Source organism: Aquarana catesbeiana, linkage group LG02 (assembly GCF_042186555.1).
Source record: "Aquarana catesbeiana isolate 2022-GZ linkage group LG02, ASM4218655v1, whole genome shotgun sequence".
Taxonomy (NCBI): Eukaryota; Metazoa; Chordata; class Amphibia; order Anura; family Ranidae; genus Aquarana; species Aquarana catesbeiana.
The window spans coordinates 321632302-321655424 of NC_133325.1; the positions used below are offsets into that span (position 1 = coordinate 321632302).

Consider the following 23123-nt stretch of genomic DNA (forward strand, 5'->3'; position numbering starts at 1 on the left):
TACAATCTAGGGGCTCATGTATACACAGACTAGGTTGACCGCCGGCGGTCAAAACGTTCTTATCCCGAACTTGATTTTTCCATGTTCAGGAGAGGGAGGTTGAACCTCCCCTAACTGCAGCAGCTTCTAAACTCTTGTGAAAGGCTATGTGTACATGGATACATAGGCTTTTATGAAGTTGAGATTAGGAGCTTTGGCAAAAAAAAAACACCAAAAGCTCCTAAACTCAAGTTTAGAAGCTGTAGTGTACATGAAGCCTAAGAGAGAGGGTCAAGTGATACAAAAAGGCATAACTGTGGGAGATGGGCTGATGAATAAAGTAAAAACACAGTATATTAGTTAGAAGCAGGATAGGCTTCTTTAAAGCAAAGGGTTTTCAGGGATAGTCTTAATATGGATAGATTAGGAGATAGTTGGACAGATTGAGGTAGGGAACTCCAAAGGATGGCAAAAGCTCTGGAGAAGTCCTGGAGACGAGCATGGGAGGAGGTGACAAGGGAGTAAGAGAGCAGGAGATCTTGGGAGGACCGAAGAGCGGTTTGGTTGATATTTTGAGACCAGGTTAGTGATGTAGCTGGGGGTAGAGTTGTGGATGGCTATGTAAGTTGTTGTTAGTACTTTGAATTTTATTTGTTGAGTAAGCGGAAGCCAGTGGAGTGATTGGCAGAGAGGAGTGGCAGACACTGAGCGGTTGGTAAGGTGGATGAGTCTGGCAGCAGCATTCATGATGGACTGAAGGGGGGATAGCCTATGTAAAGGTAATCCAATGAGTAGGGAGTTGCAGTAGTCGAGGAGAGAGATGACCAGGGAGTGAATTAGAAGCTTTGTGGTGTCATTGGTTAAAAAGGGGTTCTGTAGATGTTGGGGTGGCATGATTTGGAGAGGGATTGGATGTGGGTCTGAAAGGACAGTTCAGAGTCCAGGGTTATCCCTAGCACCCTGGCATGTGGGGATGGACTGATAGTTGTGCCATTGATCTTGACAGAGATCAGGGGATGTGGAGGACGAAAAATTACAAACTTGGTTTTGGATAGATCGAGTTTGAGGAAGTGGTGTGACATCCAGAGTGATATGTCTGTTAGTAAATCAGTGATACGTGAGACTGATGGGGTGAGCTGAGGGGTAGAGAGAGAGATTTGGTGTGTCGTCAGCGTAGAAATTATACTAGAAGCCATGGAAAGCTATCAGCTAATCCAGAGAAGAGGTGCAGATCGAGGATAGGAGAGGTCAAAGGACAGAACCTTGGGGTACACCAACAGTAAGAGGAATAAGAGAGGAGGAAATAGAGTTATAAGTGACACTGAAGGTGCAGTGAGGTAGGTAAGATTAGAACCAATGAAGAGTGCAGTCACGGAAACCAAGGGAATAGAGTTTTTTTGAGGAGCAGGGGGTGGTCAACTGTGTCAAAGGCAGCGGAGAGGTCCAAGAGTAAGAGTACGGAATAGTGACCATTGGTTTTAGCTGTTAGTAAGTCATCTGTGAGTTTTAGGAGAGCAGTTTCTGTGGAGTGTTGCGGGCGAAATTATTATATTGCAGCATACCAATTTTTAGATTTGATGACTGCATTTGTTTTCTTTAGACTTTCTTGCCCTTATTTTCACCTGGTGATCCACCCAGTTTTTCAAAAGAACAAGCTCTCTTACAGATGTATTAGTTTCAGAGATGAGACAAACCATTCAACACTGTCGGATGCTTACAATGATCAGCTTTTATTTATGTAAAAAATTTTATCCCGAAAGGAAAAAACTGTTGCTCTAGCTGATTATAAAGTGTGAGCAGGAATTTGGTTTCAATCTGCTAGGCCTGTTTCACACGGGCAAAGCATTTGCAGGGCTTTCAGAAAGCTTTGTTGAAGCTTTTAATGTACCAGCTCCAGTTTTTGTGAATGTTGAACACAGATCCTAATAGGAGTGTTGATTGGCACTTTAAACAAACTGCTAGCAGGCTTCAGCACTTCTTGAAGCTTGTTAAATGCCTGCTAGCAGCTTGTTTAAAGTGGCAATCAGCACTTCCATTAGAATCTGTGTTCAACATTTATGAACTAGAGCTGAATAGTACTTTAAAAGCTTCAACATAGCTTGCTAAAAGCTCTGCAAATGCTTTATCAAAGCTTGCTGTTCACACTGTCTTAAGGCAGGCCATAAGATGCTGTGATTTTCTGATTTTCTTTCCTGCATCCACGGGTTGCAGGAAATAAAATAGCTCGATTTCCTCCACAACACAGTCAGTGTTGATGGGGGTATCCTTCCCATGGAACGATTGTGTTCTGGCTGGGGGGGGGGGGGGTTAAACAACACTAGCCGCTGGCAATAATTGCATATAAAAATCTGACATGCTGGTTGTACCAAAGTCAATCGATGGATCGACTTGGGTACAATACATGGATCAAGTTTCGGCCAGTCCCTGTTGAATCGGCTGAGATTCACACCATCTATGGTCTGCTTTATACAAGCTGAAGCTCGTGTGAAACAAGCCTATGTGTATCTAAATCTGCTAGTACATCTACTATTCCCTCCCCCAGACTGACAATGCTGCTGTCCAAAGGTTCCCCCAGTGCTCCTTCATTCAGAGTGGGGACACTCTAACACAGGAGGTGGGTTACTGGCCAGATCACAGGGTGAAAAGGGGAGAAAAGGGGAAAGAAAACAAATGCAGCCATCACATCTAATGATAAGTTTGAAATATATTACAATTGGTTTTGAATTTAATACCGCTTTTTTTATTGACTGATAGATCATTTGCACTCTATACATTGAACCTCTATCACCATTAACATCTGATGGTATATTTTAAGGCTATATCCTGAACAATGACAAAAAGTTCAGTGTTCATGTGATTACTCAAGCTTTCTTTGGAATAACACCTTGCTTCAAAGCAACATCGTGGCTAGATATTTTTCATCAATTTCCAATTGTTTTCTATATTGCACACAGGGAAGACAAAACAACAAATGCCTGCAGGCTGTCAAAAGCAGCTTTCCTAAAGTAAAGATTTCCCAACTTTATATTGGTTAAAATGGTGCTTGAGCTGGGCGGAACAGTACTGATGGCTCAGGTTTTATTGAATTGTTAGGTCTTACAGATGCTAAATAGCTTAATTTGTTTGTTATAAATCTGATGTACATCACATTTTTTTGTTTTTTGCACAGGGTCTCATTGCCGAGGAAGCTAGCAGTAGGGTGGCTGAACAGGAGGAAGATCCTGAAAAGTTCCGTGAGGGTTTGGTGAGGTTTGAGAGCAGGTTCAACTTTCCAGAGGCAGAGAAGCTGGTGACCTTTTATTCATGCTGCTGTTGGAAAGGCAGAGTGCCACGCCAGGGCTGGCTGTACCTAAGCATCAACCACATATGTTTTTACTCCTTCTTTCTGGGAAAAGAATGTAAGCAACTGATTATGCATTTGTTGAAATATTTATGTGTGAAAATTGCTTGCTTTTGGTTTTATGACAGTAGTGTATAGTCCTGCAGAACACAGATATTTTCAATGACAATTGCTTCCAAGGCAAGCCTTGGCTTGATATATGGCTCCATGTGCAATGTAGAGTTTTTGTGGTGTAGTGCATCATCTATTGATCATGTCTGTAAGACTTTGTGTAAGTATTGACCTATGCACTGTGATATATTATTATTTTATTACTGAGCCTATAAAGCAGGTTTTACTTCCTCAAATGCAATAAAATGTCATGAGTGCTGGCTGCATGACAAAAACTGCAAACTGGTAAGTTTTAAAAAAATGTAGAGTCTTCCCTAGTTAATGGATGTAGCTCTAAAAGTCTTCTCCAAGCACATCCATCTATTCAGTAATTATCAAATATCAATACCAAGGGACGGTTGAACTTATTCAAGGTGTTGGATAGAATGTATTTACTCCATCGCAAGTAGCGCTTTGTGTTTAAAGCCCATATGGCTGGCAGCTACTGAGCACTGGTGATCGCTATCCAGAGGAAAACTTTAGCTGCTTAGAAAAAATGGTATATTTTATAAAAACTTCACTGTGCTTTGAAATGGACCCCTACTCAGGTGTCGTTGGAGTTATGTGAAAGACTTACATGATTACACTGTGGACAGTAGTTACTGTACTGCTGCCCCTTGCTTTTCCAGCCACTTCATGTTTGGCTGTGTATTGAATGGCTATAGGAGTTAATTTGTGCAAATTATAGCAAAGTTTCATGAGTGCAAGGGATCGCACATGGCCCCCCAAACATTTGCTGATACTTAAAGAATTTCAATGTGAATATTTGTCTGAGTGAAGTTACAAGAATTTCCAGTACCTCATGTGATTGAAATTATTTTTTTTTTAATTTTTTTTATTTCAGGTACTTATATAGCGCCGTCAATTTACACAGCGCTTTACATACATATTGTACATTCTCATCAGTCCCTGCCCTCAAGGAGCTTACAAAATAAGTTTCCTAACTTACATTCATACACACAGTACACATACTAGGAACAATGCAGACAGGAGACAATTAACATACCAGCATGTCTGGAGTGTGGGAGGAAACCAGAGTACCTGGAGGAAATCCACGCAGGCATGGCACGGGGAGAACATGCAAACTCCAGGAAGTTTATTTACAATTTAGCGTTTATTACATTTTATGGTGTATTCTCTTGCTCTCTCCTTCAATAATTTCTCTGAAGTGTTTAGCACTGCATTATACATTCTTTCTGAAGTAGGATTTACTGGGTTGTTGCTCTATAAAAAAAAAATCTGGCTCAAGAGCAGGTCTGTCCTAGCTGCCGATTTGCTTGACAGTTTCCATACAATAACATCCATTCATTGAGGTATTCAGCTGTCCTTTGTTCTTTATGTTTGAGGGAGAGGCCCTGAAGTGCTGTGTTTAGTATCCTTTTTAGAAAGCAGAAGAACCTGTTTTTTTTGTTTTATTTTTGTTCTTAGAAGCTTGGAACTTTATGACAATGCAGGGATCTTTTTTTTTTTTTTTTTTACCGGGAATGGACACCGCATTCCATTAAAGAAAAAACATATTATATATGTGAGTCTGAAATATAGTTACATAGGTTGAAAAAAGACACATGTCCATCTAGTTCAGTGATGGCGAACCTTTTTGAGCCCGACTGCCCAAACTGAAATAAATAAGTTGGTTTTGTGTTACAAAGTGCCAACACGGCAATTCGCGAGAGAGGGCTGCTGAGTGAAACAGAGGGGGTCTGTTAGAGAGATGGGGGTGTGTGTAAAAGATAGAGAGAGGTTCTCTGTGTGAGAGAGAGGGGGGGGGGACAGAGAGAGAGATGGGGGTGTGAGAGATGCTGAGAGGGCGGGGGGACACAGAGAGAGAGAGGGGGGACACAGAGAGAGAGGGGAGAGAGAGAGAGTGGGGGGGACACAGAGAGAGTGGGGGGGACACAGAGAGAGTGGGGGGGACACAGAGAGAGTAGGGAGACACACAGAGAGAGTGGGGAGACACACAGAGAGAGTGGGGAGACGCACAGAGAGAGTGGGGAGACGCACAGAGAGAGTGGGGAGACGCACAGCGAGAGTGGGGAGACGCACAGCGAGAGGGGGGAGACGCACAGCGAGAGGGGGGAGACGCACAGCGAGAGGGGGGAGACGCACAGCGAGAGGGGGGAGACGCACAGCGAGAGGGGGGAGACACACAGCGAGAGGGGGGAGACACACACAGAGAGGGGGGGGGACACACACACAGAGAGAGAGGAGACACACACACAGAAGGGGGACACGCACAGAGAGGGGACACACACAGAGGGGGGACACACACAGAGGGGGGGACAAACAGAGAGAGGGGGGAGCACACACAGAGGGGGGGGCACACACAGAGAGAGGGGGGGCACACACAGAGAGAGGGGGGGCCACACATGGAGAGAGTGGGGGCCACACATGGAGAGAGGGGGGGACACACACGGAGAGAGGGGGGGACACACACGGAGAGAGGGGGGGACACACATGGAGAGAGAGGGGGGACAGAGAGAGAGGGGGGACAGAGAGAGAGGGGGGACAGAGAGAGAGAGGGGGGACAGAGAGAGAGAGGGGGGGGACACAGAGAGAGAGGGGGGACAGAGAGAGAGAGAGAGTGAGGGGGGACAGAGAGAGAGAGAGAGTGAGGGGGGACAGAGAGAGAGAGAGAGTGAGGGGGGACAGAGAGAGAGAGAGAGCGAGGGGGGACAGAGAGAGAGAGCGAGGGGGGACAGAGAGAGAGAGGGGGGAGACACAGTGATAGGGGGAACACACAGAGAGAGGGGACAGCGAGGGGGAGCAGAAAGAGGGGGACATGGGGGGGGGGGACTGAAAAAGAGGGGAGCTGAGCGAAAGGGAGACCTCTAGCTCTGTCCCTATCTGCAATCCCTGCTCTGCCTCCCTGCCCCAGTCTTTGTATGCAGGTATTCAGTGTATAATTGTACCTGTCTCCATCCTTGATCCGGGAGAGCCCTCTGCTCTGTTCCATCCAGTGGCTCCCTCACAGCCTGCGCCTCTCTGCCTGTCCTCATCTTCTGGGCCCACAGTCAGTCTGTTCTCCGGGCCTCACTGTTGGAGGTTTGAGGAGTCCAGGCTCCGGAAAGCACCAGGGATGCTCCTCTTCGGCCATAAAATTAAGTGGTGAAGTTCTTCTCTCCCTCCCACGCTGTCAGGCCTGTAGCCTACCACGCGTATGATGCGGGGCCGTCCATTCACTTGTGCAGACAGTTTCTTGCACCTCGCCGCTGCTTGCTTCTTTCCCTCCCGTGCTCTCAGGTCTGTAGCCTTCCTCGTGGAGGCTGCGGAGCCGCCCACTCACTCATGCAGATAATTTCCTGCATCTCGCCGCTGCTTGCTACCGTGTTCTTTCCCCGCCATGAACCTGGACCCTCTTGCGTGCCCGCAGAGATGGCTCTACGTCCCAGCTGTGGCACGCATGCCATAGATTCGCCATTACTGATCTAGTTCAACCAAAGAAAAAAAAGAACTACAATCCCATATACACAATCCTATACCCACAGTTGATCCAGAGGAAGGCTAAAAACCCCAGCAAAGCATGATCCAATTTGTTACAGCAGGGGAAAAAATTCCTTCCTGATCCCCCGAGAGGCAATCGGTAATTCCCTGGATCAACTTTACCTATAAATGTTAGTACCCAGTTATATTATGTACATTTAGGAAAGAATCCAAGCCTTTTTTTAAAGCAATCTACTGAGCTTGCCAGAACCACCTCTGGAGGGAGTCTATTCCACATTTTCACAGCTCTCACTGTGAAGAAACCTTTCCGTATTTGGAGATTAAATCTTTTTTTCCTCCTAGATGTAAAGAGTGCCCCCTTGTCCTCTGTGATGACCTTAAAGTGAATAACTCCACACCAAGTTCACTATATGGACCACTTATGTATTTGTACATGATGATCATTGTACATGATGATCATCCCTCTTCTCAAGAGAGAATAAATTCAGTTCCTCAATCTTTCAATCTTCAATCTTTCCTCATAGCTGAACTCCTCCATGCCTCTTATCAGTTTGGTTGCTTTTCTCTGCACTTTCTCCAGTTCCCTGATATCCTTTTTGAGAACTGGTGCCCAAAACTGAACTGTATAGTCCAGATGAGGTCCTGCTAATGATTTGTACAGGGGCAAAATGATATCTCTCTAAACAGACAAGCAAAGATGTATGCATTGTGTGTGTTGGGGGTGGTGACTGCACATGGCTTGTTTTGGAGGGTTTCTTTATAACAAAAATGATATCCACTAATACACATTGCTTGCAGTTTACAGAACTGCAAACTGTTTTACTTTCTTTCAGCCTTTCCTCTAGACCTAAACAGAACCAGGGCAAAAGATATAAAAATGTAGGTTCCCTCAGACATAAATGATGTGGTAACACACTGTAAAACGCAAAGCAAGCCATTTTGAGTTGCACCCATTGCACTATTACAGTTGTGAGAAGTGCACCCACACTGCAGCGCATCACAACGCATATTTCTGGTCATGCTTTTCCACATTAGAAAAAAAAATGGGGTCATGTCTGTTTTTTTTTTTTTTTTTTTCAAAGCCCATCTCTGGGCAAAGATATTCTGCCTCCTAGTCCGTCCCTACTCACTTGTCACCTGTTCAGCAGTTATTAAAACCAAACTCCAAGAAAGATTCTGTGTACAGTTCCCCCCTCAGCCCACCCAATATTTACCTTAGCATCTCGATCCAGTGATGTTACACAAGAGACCCGGCTGCCCGGGACTCTTTCTCCTCATTGGCTGGGATAGCAGCGAAGTGCCATTGACTCCCGCTGCTGTCAGTTAAAGTCAGTGAGTCAATGAGGAGAGAGAGGGGGTGGGCTGGGCCACAGCTCCATGTCTGAATGGACACAGGGAGCTGCGGCTCGCCAAAGGTGCCCCCATAGCAAGCTGCTTGCTGTGGGGGCACGCAACAGGAGGGAGGGCCCAGTAGCTCTGAAGAGGGAACCAAGAAGAGGAGGATCTGGGCTGCTCTGTGCAAAACCATTACACAGAGCAGGTAGGTAGAATATGTTTTTGTTTTTTAAATCAGGAAACTGTTTATTGTAATAAATAAATAACATTACATTCCAAAAAATAAAGTGCACTAAAGTTTTACATCCATTTACATAACCAAAGGCAGAAGTTACATAGACAATGTCAAATATAGGTGCTATGCATATCAAAAGCTATGCCAGTACAGTGCAGACATGATTCCATCACCCCAAAATAAAGCAAAACCTCATATAATCATCTGATTTAAAAAATCTTTAGATCTTTATGGTCTGTTCGGACACATAACCTCTGGTACACCAGTTCCCATGGGCTAAGGCCAGGGGTCTCCAGCCACATTCCCCACAGCTTATGTTTATTATTTAAAAAAAAACAAAAAAAAAACAAGACTTTAGTATCACTTTCAGGTAAAAAATCTTTTAATAGTAGCACTTCCCCCTGCTGCCTAAATACTTACCTGAGCCCGATCTAAATCCAGTGCTGTGCATGTCTGCAGCAGCTGTTCTCCTCTCTCCCGTCTCACAGGCTTGGCTGAGAGCAGCACACCTATTGGCTCCTACTGCTGTTAGTCAAAAGCTGTGAGCAGAGAGCGGAGGGCAGGGTAGAGCATGCACGAGTGCCCCCCAAAAGAAGCGGTTTCCAATGGGGGCACTCAGAAGGGGGGGGGGGGGCAGGAGTGCCAGTGCAGAATCCCAGAAGAGGATTGGGGCTGCTCTGTTCAAAAACCATTGCACAGAGCAGGTAAGTATAACATGTTTATTTTTTAAGAAAATAAAAAAGAAAGCTTTACAATAACTTTAACTGCATTTAACTTTCTGCCTCGAGTTTCACTTTAAATATTTATTTTTATAAATTACCTAAACATTATATAAACTGTAAACAAGTAAAAATGAAATGACCAAAAACATAGTGTCAGGATGCAGAGGTTTTTGACCAAAACATTGCATTTATTGCTACCCTAATAAAAAAAAGGGCAGTTTTCTTCACCCTTTGTCATGTTACAAATTTTTTACAAACATGACATTGATGTATTTTTTATATCAATAATGTTGGCTAAAGTGCTGTGTGGTCTATATGTTTATATATTCAGGTGCAGCAGCGGTCAGGAAATATCTTCTATGCAGTCTTTTGCTGCTTAAGAATGACTGGCACGGTTAGCTAAATAATCCATATCTTTCATTTGTATTGCTTAAAAAGCTATAATGCAGAAAAAAAGCCCAATTCCATTTTCACAAGTTGGTTTTGTTGTAGTTTACTGTCTAGAACATGTTTCACAGTTGTATGACGCAAAGTGAATTTGTACAGTGCACCAATCATGTTTTGTTTTTGTTTTGTTTTTTTACTAAGTGAAAATAATGATCCCTTGGGTTGAGGTCCAGAAACTTGAAAGGACATCCAATGTTTTAATGGCAGACATCATTGTGGTCCATGCACGAGGAAAGGAGCGAGAGTTTTCCATGTTCCTTGATATCAGTGAAGTATTCCAAATAATGGAGCAGCTTGCCGATGTGACTGTCAGAAGACTGTTGGATAATGAAGTATTTGAACTGGACCCAAATTTGCAACAGTCCACACAAATAACAAAAAGGTATTTTTTTTATCCCTTGAGTGATGCAGTGACATAACATAGCCAAGGGGTCCTAGAGAAGTACTTTGGTGACAGTACAATTTACAATTGTAAGGTGTATTGTAAAAAAGTATAAAGAATATGAGTCAGATGGCAGGTCTCCTAGAGCAGCGGTCATCAACCAGTGGTCCTTGGACCACTGATGGTTCATGAGAAAATTTTGGTGGGTCCCAGGGGTTCTGCCGCAAATCAACATTGTGGCGGATGTATACCGTCCAATGTTGTTTCCAGTGTTGTTCTCAATGCGTGCTGACAGTTAATACTTTCAGCACACATTGATACTCAATGCCTCCTTTGTAGCTCCTGTAAATTCAGAGGAAGGCGCTGGGAGCAGTGCTGAGAGCAGGACGTGAAGAAGGAGGGCACTTATAATGGCAGCGCTGATCACAGACTATGGGAGGCAGCACGGAGCTTGAACACATGGTTGAATAAGAAGATCAGATCCAATCATGAGTCTGTGTAAGGCAACAGTGTGATGTAGAGTGCAGAGAGGGGGGAGAGAGCTGGAGCATTGTGTGTATAAGGCAGCAGTGTGGTCCAGGGGGAGGGGGACAAAGAGCTGGGTCATTGTGTGTAAAATTCATGTTAGTGGTCCTCGGGATTCAAAATTTTGAGTTTAGTGGTCCGAAAGGTTGGTAACCACTGCCCTAGATTAAATAATATAGTTAGTAGATCTTGAAAACGGGCACAGCCCATGAGTTTTAACATACATGTAGACATAAGGGCAGTTAAGAAATTAGATTGCTGAAAGATCCTTATATGAATGACCTTTCAAACACAGTGCACATGTTTAATCATGTTTTTTGGACTGAGCAAATATCCCTGATGTGAACTTATTATTGGGAAAAATTGCATTCGACCATATAGGAAAATGTATTCTAAACTCCATAACCCCCCCCCCCATAGAAATGAGCTTATTATCATCCGATTTGGTCAGTAACAATTGGATTGTCTGTACACTGTGACTTTTGTAGATATTCCCTGAGCAGTTGACCTAGGGGAAAAAAACTGCAGCATCCAAAGTAAATTTTTCCCAAATAATTTCCATAGTTTTGTCAAGATAAGGTCAGCTCCGGGGCTGTTTGCTTATTGCATAAAATGAGCATTAAGCCAGATTGATTAGTCTAATGGAAGAATGTTTGGTAAGGAAAATCTTTTGGCCTTTGCATCTTCTGTGACCTTAATATATTTGGCTTGGGAAGCTCTACTGCCTAGTGTTTGAATCGCTGAGATGTCCCCTTCAGAAGGCCCTCTATTTCATGGATCTTAGGGAATGTCTGCTTTACCAGACAACATAACCCATGGATCCAAGGCAAATTTTGTAATGCATGTATATCCTAGGTTGGTTTTTACATTATCAGAAACCACTAAGTAAGGCCATGTGTTGTATATGCAACTAATATTAACAGATCAGCCTGTCCGTGCCCTCACCTATATCTGAAAAGTGAATTCATGCTTTTTCATTTCACGTTTTTACTTGTTAGTCTTTCTATTACATACATACTACTCAACAGCAAATGGTAAATATACGTTATAGCAAAACCAGAGTTTTATGCTAGTGGTGAATGCCAGCCTATACAGTGCTGTTGTCAAAAATTAGAAACAAGTTCAAATTACCCCTTTTTATATATGTGTTAAAGGATAAAAGTAATGAATGTAAAAATAAAATGATTGGCTGTTTGACACACAATGGCCTGCCAGATCCTGACGTGTGACAGTCTGCTGCAGTGTAGAGCAGAGGAAGAGGCACTCCTAGAAGACAGGCTGGTCATTTAATCCAGTATAAAACTTGACCCCTGAGGGTGCCTTTTAGTGGCTTCCGGGACCTTGTATTACATGATCACATACAGTTAACACATACTGAAAGGCTGATTGTGTATTATCTACTGATCCAGGCAAGACAGGTACTACATTATAAGTCCATTTATCTTTTTGGGAATTGCCCATTGGGGCTGAATTATTGGGTAATACCATCCCTATAGAATGCAATGGTTTAGTTTGACAGCCTCAGACCAATAGACATAAACCCCTTTTTAAATTTAATTGCTAGGGTGTGAGATGTAGGGATTGATTTGCTGAAACTAGATCTGGTGACTCTGTGTATGGTAGCCAATCACCTTCTAACTTCAGCTTGTTCAACTGAAGTGTAAGTTTACCTTTACAGAAAATCTGTAAGGTGACCTTACACTTGACACCACCCCTGTCCCGTCCATGTGACGGTGCTGACCATTTCAAATCACTCTGGGCCATACTGGCTAAGCACATATAGGAGATTAAGCCGCTGGGATTTTGAATCTCCGGACTGGTAAAGCGTCATGCCGGCATCTGACATCGGAGGATCGCAGGACTCCAGTTCATCGGGACCGGGGGAGATCGGGTTCAGTGTAAGTGTGACAGACCTAGCCGGGAAAGAGACTTTTGGAGGGGACTGTATGCTAGCCTCTTGCCGATCGATCGGGGGCCCTTGCATTTGGGGGAATGGTGCTCTTTGTGAGCTGTATGTCTGGGGGACCCTGGATTTGCCATATTGGAATAGTGGCTGATTCATAATGCTGGGACAGATACTGTTAGGAGATGCTGATGTAAATTCCAACACCTGTCTGTCTATTGTCTGCGAAAATGTGTATTGTAAATACTATGGGATCCTATACCATGGGATCTAAGAGTCATTAGATCCCCATTGTTATTTGTGTTAATTAACTCTGCTAATGTGTGAAGAAGAGTCCTATGTTGATTGTGATAATGTTGATTGGACTTTCTGAACTACAAGACGGCCAGTCTGGTCTAACGGTCATGTTTGAGTCATCTAGGCTGTCTAAAGGGATTAGTTAATTAGCTCATGTTAATTAGGTTACAGCTGTATTGTTAGAGTAATATGAGCAGGAGGTCTGCACCTTCACTTTGAGTGTATAAAAGCCTGTATTTTGTCAATAAAGATAGATTCCTGTTTGAACTTACATACAGCCTGCCTGGTGTTTGTTCTGAGCTATGACAACTGGGTTAGAACGGCACATAGCTGAAGTTCTAATCCCGGAGTATTGGATGACCGAACCATCAGACGTTGCAACCTGATTCAATAGCTGCAGAGGAGTGTCGGGAGAGTGGAACCGAGCGAGCAAAGGGGCTCGTTACAGTAAGGTCACAGATTTTCTGTAAAGGTGAACTTGCACTTTAAACTTTGACAAAAAAAAACAAAAAACTGGAAGCTAATTGGTTTCTATTCTGAGCTGCGCCAGATTATGCACTCTCCAGTCTTAGTATATCAACCCCATAGAATCTTGGTCAGTGAGCTATTTGCTAAATTCTCCAGTAGAGATTGTTGCTCTGCTTATGATTTCAGCAAAACAACTTGGTTACAGGAGGTAAAATGCATGAAATGCTGAATAATGCGATTTGTGGAACTTTTATCTTTTAGATTAAGTTATGAAAAATTTTTGAGCTGCGTAAGATTATGCACTCTCCAGTCTTAGTAAATCAACCCCATAGAATCTTGGTCAGTGAGGTATTTGCTAAATTCTCCAGTAGAGATTGCTGCTCTGCTTATGCTTTCAGCAAAACAACTTGGTTATAGGAGGTAAAATGCATGAAATGCTGAATAATGTGATTTGTGAAACTTTTATCTTTAGATGATTAAGTTATGAAAAATTGAAGGAACAAGTATCATCTCACCTGGCTTAAAGTGATTGTAAATGATCACCGAAGTGAGAAAATGTACCCTTTAAAAAAATAAGGTAATTTTGAAATTGATGGAAGCAGCATCTCTAAAAGTTGGGCAGGGCCATGTATACCATGGTGTAGAGTCCCCTCTTCTTTTAAAAACACTCTGTAAATGTCTGGGAACTGAGGAGACCGGTTGCTGGAGTTTTGATAGAGGAATGTTGGCCTATTCATGTCTGATGTAGGATTCCAACCGCCTAACAGTCCTAGGTTATTTTAGGCAGGCCATACATGGGTCGAATTTTGAAAGAATTTTCTTTCGAAAATTCTATCTAAGAGTTTTCCTTCATATTTTGCACCATTAGTGGGCTGCAGCAACAGCCGATTTTCGTGCGGTAATAAAATTTGAGTAATCAGACATGTTGGAAATTTTTTGAAAGAGGAACGATTTTCTAATCAATGATGGGAGAATCGTGCAAGAAATGTAATCAAAAAAGAAATGCGCATGTGCAAGAAAAGAACATTCCCGGAAAGAAAAGAAGATTCCCAGCCACAAAAATTCTTTTCTGTAGCAACATGAGGTGAAATTGAAGGCTTGGTTGGCCGAATTTCGAAATCAATGGTGGCACCATCGGATCAAAAAACATGCAAATTTTCTGATTTTCAAAAGAAAATTCTTTCGAAATTCGACCATGAATGGCCAGCCTTAGTTGAATTTTTCATTTCAAGCGGCACCAAATATTTTCAGTTGGTGAAAGGTCTGAACTGCAGGCAGGCCAGTTAGTACCCAGACTCTTGCTGCTGTAAAGCCATTATGTTGTCAAAGATGCAGTATGTGGTTTAGCATTGTCCTGCTGAAAAAGGCGTCATCTGGATGGAAGCATATGCTGCTCTAAAACCTGGATATATCTGTCAGCATTGATGTTGTCTTTTCAGATGTGTAAGCTGCCCGTTCCATATGCACTAATGTACCCCGTTACCATTAGAGATGCATGTTTTTAAACTGCGCACTGATAACAAGACGGAATGTCCCTCTCCTCTTTAGTCCCAAGGACATGGCACCCATGGTTGTCACATTTCGATTCGCCTAACAATAGAACAGTTTTCAACTTTGCAACAGACCATTATAAATGAGCTTTGGTCCAGAGAAGATGGCGGCATTTTTGGATCATATTCAGATATGGCTTGCTTTAACTTGTAATTTGTGTTGGCACAGTGAACTGTGTTCACAGAAAGTGAACACACACTTATCAGGAATTATGAATACTTTAAACCCATGCATGTACCAGGTTTTTGAAGCCTGAAATTTTTAGAGGGAAAGTAGTTGGAGAGATGCAGTATATTCCCATGGGAAATATTTCCTACATATTTCTCAAGTTGTTCCTATAGTAAGTTGTGTCTTAAGATGCAGTATTTCCATCAGAACACTATGGGAGTAGATGTAATGGAACAGTAGCAGCAGCCTGTTCAATCCTCACCCAGTGTTTATTGGGGCCATGGTGACCTCAATCTATCACCGGGGTAAGGTTGACAAGTTGCTGCAAAGTAAAGCGAGATGTGTGGAAATGCAGGACCCTCTCTGTCTTTGTTTAGTCTGACAATATTACTTTTAAGGCCTCATGCACATTGAATGTTATAAAAATGCCAGTAGCGTCAGCTGTAGAAAGCTGTAGCTGTAGAATGAGTTTTGCAGTAGTGTTTTTTTTAGCTATTATTTTTTTTTAGCTTTTTGTTAGCAAAACTATACTCCCACAACAGCTTATGGCTGAAAAACACTGGTAAACGCCAAATAGCCGCGTTTTTTTTTTAGCGGTTTACAGCTGAAAAACTCCTCTTAAAACTCGTTATATAGTTGGATAGTTAGTCCAGTTGAAAAAAGACACAAGTCCATCTAGTTCAGCCAAAAAATAAATAAATAAATCATACAATCCTATATACACAATCCTCCACCCACAGTTGATCCAGAGGAAGGCAAAAAACATCAGCAAAGCATGATCCAATTTGCTAAAGCAGGGAAAAAATGCCTTCCCAATCCTCCAAGAGGCAATCGGATTTTCCCTTGATCAACTTTACCTATAAATGTTAGTACCCAGTTATATTATGCACAATAAGGAAAGAACCCAGGCCTTTTATTAAAGCAATCTACTGAGCTGGCCAGAACCACCACTGAAGGGAGTCTATTACACATTTTCACAGCTCTTACTGTGAAGAAACCTCCCTTGTCCTCTGTGATGACCTTAAAGTGAATAACTCAACGCCAAGTTCACTATATGGACCACTTATATATTTATACATGTTGATCATTTCCCCCCTTAATCTCCTCTTTTCAAGAGAGAATATGTATCCTCATAGCTGAGCTCCTCCATCACTCTTATCAGTTTGGTTGCCCTTTTCTGCACCTTTTCTAGTTCCCCGATATCTGTTTTGAGAACTGGTGACCAAAACTGAATTGCATATTCCAGATAAGGTCTTACTAATGATTTGTACAGGGACAAAATGATATCTTTCTCTCTCTGGAGTCCATACCTCGCTAAATACAAGAAAGAACTTTGCTCACTTTGGAAACCGCAGCTTGGCATTGCATTCTATTATTAAGCTTATGTTCTACCAAAACCCCCAAATCCTTCTCCACTATGGATTCCCCCAGTTGCACTCCCCCTAGTATGTATGATGCATGCATATTCTTAGCCCCAAGTGCATAACTATACATTTAACAACATTAGACTTGATTTGCCACATAATTGCTGTCAAGACTCATGAAACAGACGGAGACAGAAAATGCAGTAAAAATCACACCTTTTAATAAAGTGGTAAAAATGGTACAACTGGTAAATGTAGTCAAAACATAGCCAGGGTTCGGTAGCCAAATCGGGTAATCAGAACAAGCCAGGAAATCAGGAAGCCAGAGATCAGTGTAGTCAGAGGCAGAAGACAGGATCAGGAACCAGAAGGGAAGTCAGCCAGGCAAGTCTTCAAAAGGAACACAGCAGAGAGTCTTTAGATATGTTGACCAAGGCGAAGGCAATTGATGAAATGAACCAGGCAGTTTAAATAGCCTGAAGGGGCTGGCTGTGGGCTTGACTGACGAGCAGGAGATGATTAACAGGTGAGCCACTGTGGAACGATGAGTACTGGCAATTAACCGACGGCTGAGCATAGAGAAGGAATGGCTGAGAGCCCAGCCCTGACATTTGCCCAATTAAACAGTGCATTATGGTTGGCTTGTAAGTTGGAGACATCCTGTAAGGACGTTATTCCGCTGCATAGTTTGGTGTCATTTGCAAAGACTGAAATGGTAATTATAATAATCCCAAACCTTATTTAATTTTTAAAGCTGTTAAAAAGTAAGGGTACAAACACTGAACCTTGGGGTACACCACTGATAACCTTAGACCATGCAGAGTAAGAACCAGTAACCACTACTCTCTGAATTTGGTCTTTTAGCCAGTTTTCTATCCATTTACAAACTGATCTTTCCAAGCATGTAGACTTTAGCCGTGTGTGGGGAACTGTGTCAAAGCTTTTGCAAAATCCAAGTATACCACGTCCACAGCCACCCCTCTGTCCAAGGTTTTACTTACCTCCTCATAAAAAGAAATCAGGCTTGTTTGACAACATCTGTCTTTCATAAACACATGCTGTCTGTTGCTTAAAATATTTTTTTCTTTTTTATTAAACACTCCAATATCTTTCCGACCTATAGAAGTTAAACTAACAGGTCCATGATTACTTGGTAAAGACTTTGATCCCTTTTTAAATCTGGGCACCACATTGGCCCTACGCCAATCCAGTGGTACCATTCCAGTCATTAACGAGTCCCTAGAAATTAGAAACAATGGCATTGAAATGACAGAGCTCAATTCTTTTATGATTTGTGGGTGGATACCATCTGGGCCAGGTGCTTTATCCACCTTTATTCTGTCTAAATATTTCTGGACCATATCACTTTTGAGCCATTGTAGATCATTTGAGGCTGTGTCAATACCATCCCCATTATGGACATGAGCTCTCCCTTGCTCCTTTATATACACAGAGCTGAAGAAAGTATTTAATAAATTTGCCTTCTCTTTGTCCAGTCTAGATTATTTTGTAAAGGGCCTACATGCTCAGACCTGACCTTTTTACTATTAATACATTTGAAGAATTTTTGGGGGTTTGTCCTACTATCTTTTGCAATCTGTTGTTCGTTTTGAATTTTTGCGCCCTTGATTTCCTTTTTACATATTCTGTTATATTCCTTGTAACATTTAAACGACAATAGTGTTCCGTCATTTTTAAATTTTTTAAGCGCTTTTCTTATTTATACCTTTTTTTTTAACTTTGGCCGTGAGCCACATAGGTTTTATTTTTAGCCTTTTAAACGTATAGCCCATGGGAATAAACTTTGCAGTGAGCTCACAAACAGTCTTTTTGAAGAATTCCCATTTCTGTTCTGGTTTCATCAATGCCAATATTCCCTCCCAGTCTAAGTCCTGGAGAGCAGCTCCCATTCTTGGAAAATTTGCTCTCTTAAATTTAAGTGTTTTTATCTTTCCCGTATGTGTTTGTTGTTTACAGCTAACATTAAATAGAATCATGTTATGGTCACTGCTACCCAGATGTTCTTTTATATGAATATTGGTAATAAGCTCTGTATGGTATGAGATTACCAGGTCCAGCAGAGTGTCATTCCTAGTCAGGGCCTCAATAAACTGGACCATAAAAATGTCTTGTCTTGTAATAGGTTAGTCCTGGGTTTTTTTTTTCCTGCCAGAAAATGCCCCTGCCAAAAAAATGCTGATAACAGCCTACGTATGCATGGACACATAGGATAAAATGCTAGGGAGTTTACTGGCTGCAGAAAAAAAACGTCTGAAGCCAAAAACAGCAGCTGTAAAAAGGTCCATTGTGGATGAGGCTTAAGTCTCAAGGGTGTCTGGCCCATAAGAAGTAGAAAAATATGGCATTCATATATTTTAGGAACTCTTTAGGGATATAAACCAGAAGTGTCTGCATAAGGTTCAGTATCTGAGGTAGTATGTTCATCTATAATATGATACACCGAATCACAAAAAGTGGCCTAAATGCCATTTCCTTGAGTTTGAAAAGAAGTGTTTGAGGAGTTGACTGCATAGGTGTTATATAGGTCTCTGTGAATATCAGTTCCTAAATTATATAAGCGAGTTTAACCATTTAAAGGGAAAGTTTCTTCCCATTGTGCCATGGTCGTGGCGAGGGGGAAATATTAAGGGCTTCTTAATTCTAATAGGTAATTTGGATGAATTGGTAATTTGAATGACTAGGGAGCTAAATAGAAAATTCTGCTTGGAGATTAGGTAGTGAAGTGGAGGGGTTAGTTGGGAAGAATAGTAGACCATTACTATGGTATGTACCAACTAATAGTCCCGTTCTGTCCAGGTTAGCCACGATTCTGTGAAGAAAAGGTTCAAGATACACTGCTGTTTTTACACTTGCAAAGCAGGGGGGGGGGGTTCTAACATTTTAACACAAATTGTTATTAGCCTTATCTTTCATTTTAATTTGTAAAATAGCAAAACAGAATTACACATTTGTTTGTGGCAAGTGAGACAAACGTGTTTAAAAAGCATATTTTCTGTTTTCCTACACTTCTGTTCAGCTACTTGATATAATTTCTTCTGGTGTATATTTGTGCAAAGTTTAAGGAATTTTGCTGGCTGGCATTACTGCCTAAAATAATCTGGTGGTAGGGTGATGTTCCATTTTAGTTAAGAAAAGTATGGGATTTGGAGTTCTTTTCTTTCCTAGCTGGATGCAGCATTGGTCCGATTGGTCCCCCGTCAGCTCTAACACTGACAACCGAGCGATTAAACACTGCTGATTGCTCACACTCCGTGAGGAGAGGGCCGGTGACTGTCAGTCACCGGCTCTCTGCTCTGCCCCCATGCTCACTGGCGTGTTGGGCTGTGGAGGGGGCAGGAAAGGCCAGCTCAGGCTATCAGCGGTTCACTGAGAGGCTGAGCCTGGTGCTGGTCCATGCATATGGGCGGATCCTGACATAAGGTCGCGATCTTTCCCGAGCCTGGACCAGCTCTGTGACATCAGCCGACCGTGGGTTTCAGCTCGCTGTCTGCTGAAAACAGACCACAGAAGTGGAAAACGAACCGCACTCCTGTGATCCACAGGAAAAGTACAGTCAAATGAGTTTTGGCTGTACTTCTCCTTTAAACCAGTATATTTTAAGCCTTTTACAAGTAGCTCCTAATGAATTAAGTGCATTCATACAAATTATTTCAGCCAGTGACACGGTTACCTTCTTAGCAGTCATGTGATGGGTTCATTTTAAAGCAACCATTTATATCAACATCATTATGTACCTGCCTTTAGTGTATACTTATGTTTACTGTTCAGTAAATGGTGTAGAGAAGCACAGCCCAGTCAGTTTGTGAAATCATTTTTTATCAATACTGATCAATTTGTTTTTGTATGTGTTATTGAGCTGTGTAGTCTTTCTGGTATTCAGTTTGTCTGTAAGACTTCCTGTGATTGCTCTTCCCGGCAATCCAATTCTGTACACACATAAATATTTAAAGCATCTATCTTTATTAGTCATTAAAAATATTCTTCAAGCACAGCACATGAGTACAAAATAATTATGGCTAATAGGCATCCTGCTGTTTATTGACTTTCCATCCTCTCGGTTTTTTTCTTCTCTTTAATCTCAGATTGATATTACATGGTACATCTGGGTCAGGATTTGCAAATGGACTAAAGTGGTATAATGAAGTTTGATGTAGTGCAAAAACAGTGTGCTAATGTTTTCCAGTCTGTAATGGCCTCTGCATACTTGTAACACTTTCTACTCTGGAATACAATATGTGGCACCTTTTGACTAAGCAAACCTTCGGGCAAAAAAGCAAATGCATAAAGTTATAATCATATACAACAGTACTTATACTATGTAGAATTGAGTGAAAATTCGATTTTTTGGTTTACAGAAAGTTGTGAGTGCATATAAAGTGCAGCGCTAATTATATCAAATGAACATATGAAAAAGATCTGTTGATCGCCCCCCGGAGTGTTCTGGTGGGGGGGGGGGCAGTCCCCCTGTCTGAACACAATAGCTCAACGGGGGAGATTGCTGTACTAACATCGAACTGGTAATACAGTGGCTCCACCTGAGCGCTTTTTTTTTTTTTTTTTCATTCAGCCTGCCGGGTTGAACGAAAACAATTTTTTACTATGTACTAGGGCTGGGGAAAAAATCGATTTAAATCTTGAATTGAGTTGAGAAGTCAAATTGATTCAAAATTTAAGCAAATTGATTTTTTTAGATTTTTTAAATTTTTTTTACACCGCGCCAGTCCTGAGTTGCTGCGGGCAGGAGTTTTTAAGTGAGGCCACGGCTTCGGCCTAGTCCGCGAGGCCGGACGCCGCGGACTAGGTTGAAGCCACGGCCTCGCCTAAAAACTCCTGCCTGCAGCTCCTCAGGACCGGCGCGGTGTCCAAAAAAAAACTCGATTTGAATCATGAATCGAGTTTTTTTTTTTTTTTTTTTTTTTTTTTTTTTTTTAAGAAAATCGCAGATTTTTTTTTTTTTTTTGGAAAATCTCCCAGCCCTAGTGTGTACCAGGCTTTAAAGTTAAAGTTGGTTTGAGTCCAGAGTTGGCTTTAGTTTATCTTTAGTGTTAGAATTGTGGTTAGTGTTGTAGTTTAGCTTTAGGCCTCATTCACAGGGCCGTAAAAAAATTATCGATGCTATTACATGTGTTTTCTGGGAGAAAAGTTCCTGCGAAATGATCAGTAAAATATTTGCATATAGATACATTTAAATATGTAAAGATGCACAATCGTACATGTTTTAATGATTTACTTTGTTTAGACTTAATTTATGTGCTTTCAAATACATATGCATGTGCTTATATGTGTAAGCGCATGTTCTTGGATGCAGATTTTTGGTTTCTGTGTTCGCATCTGAAAGCAGTTAATGTTTATGCACCTGTGTGAAGAGCTCTATTGAGAACAATACCGATCTGTGGTTAAAAAAACATTGGTATATGCACTTTTTTGCGGCCATGCGAATAAAGCCTTAAAGTAAGCATTTGTTTATTTTTTTACATTTTTTTTTAAGCAAATTTTGCCTAAGCAGTCCATATTTTTGTCCAGTTTCAGCAAATAAAAATTGTTAACTTTACAGCAAAATAATTTGCTCATCTGTATTTGTTTGCTTTCATTTGCTTAAATTTTTGTATGTCTTCTCCGTTTATAATCTGGCCTCTGGTTGACAGTGCTGAAAGATGTTATTTTAAAGGCCAAGTACATTTTTCATAATGTTACATGTTACACCCGTATCCTATAACATGTTACTAAATGAGCAGCCATCACGCAACCATCCCCCCCCCTTCTGAGCCCCCGTTCTCTAGGTAGTTCATTGATTCTTTCTGTCTTTTAGTAACTGCCTGCCCGTACAAGGTATGGGCAGATAGCTACACTGACAGTCTGCAGGAGCCTTGCATAGCTTCTGCGATCTGCTGATCATGGGTGCAGTGCTTTACAGGCTCCTAAAAAAATAATAATAATGAATTAAATTTTTTTTTACCTGTTAACTTGGCCTTTAAGTCATACTTGTAGCGTTAACTCAATACCCAAAACCATCACCCCCCACGCACATATACTGCGTCAGGGTGGCCGCCCTGCACCGGATCTAGTATGTGATCCGCGTGCCGGAGTAGAGCGTGCACCTGCGCCGCCCCCCGAGGCTGTGCTGCGATTGGCTGCAGCACCAACCAGTCAGCAGTTGCCGGCCGCTGATTGGTCGCCGTCACTTGACGATCAGTCCCAGATGTTACCAAAGAGAGCCCTGTGTAGGTAAACAAACACAGGGCTCTCTTCTGACAGGAGCAATGTGCTGCAAAGCAGGAGGAAAAAAACAGCACATTGCTTATTAAAAGCAGCACACACAGTAACACATGTTTGCCACACATTTAACCCCTTGATCGCCCTAGAGGTTAACCTCCCTGCCAGTGCCATTAGTACAGTAATAGTGCATATTTTTAGCACTGATCACTTTATTGGAGTCACTGCTTTCCAAAAAAGTGTCAAAAGTGTAAGTTAGGTGTCCAATTTGTCTGCCGCAATATCGCAGTCCCGTTATAAGTCACTGATCACTACCAAAACTAGTAAAAGATTGAAAAAAAAAATCCATAAATATATCCCATAGTTTGTAGACGCTATAACTTTTACACAAACCAATCAATATATGCTTATTGGGATTTTTTTTACCAAAAATATGTAGCAGAATACATATTGGCCTTAAATTGATGAAGAAATTAGATTTTTTTTAACTTTTTTTATTGGATAAGTTTTATAGCAGAAAGTACAAAATATTGTTTTTTTTTTAAAAAAAACAATTGTCTTTTTGTTTATAGCGCAAAAAAT

The 23123-nt window shown here is 41.8% G+C and overlaps 1 protein-coding gene across 2 annotated transcripts in view; it reads left to right on the forward strand.

Annotated features, from left to right (window-relative positions):
* TBC1D8 (TBC1 domain family member 8) overlaps positions 1–23123 on the forward strand; it is a 134046-nt gene that overhangs the window by 48680 nt on the left and 62243 nt on the right. For both annotated transcript variants that reach the window (XM_073614778.1, XM_073614779.1), the window contains exons 5-6: positions 3149–3377; positions 9791–10031. In XM_073614778.1, coding sequence (XP_073470879.1) covers positions 3149–3377; positions 9791–10031 — 470 coding nt within the window. The remainder of the gene's footprint in view (positions 1–3148; positions 3378–9790; positions 10032–23123) is intronic.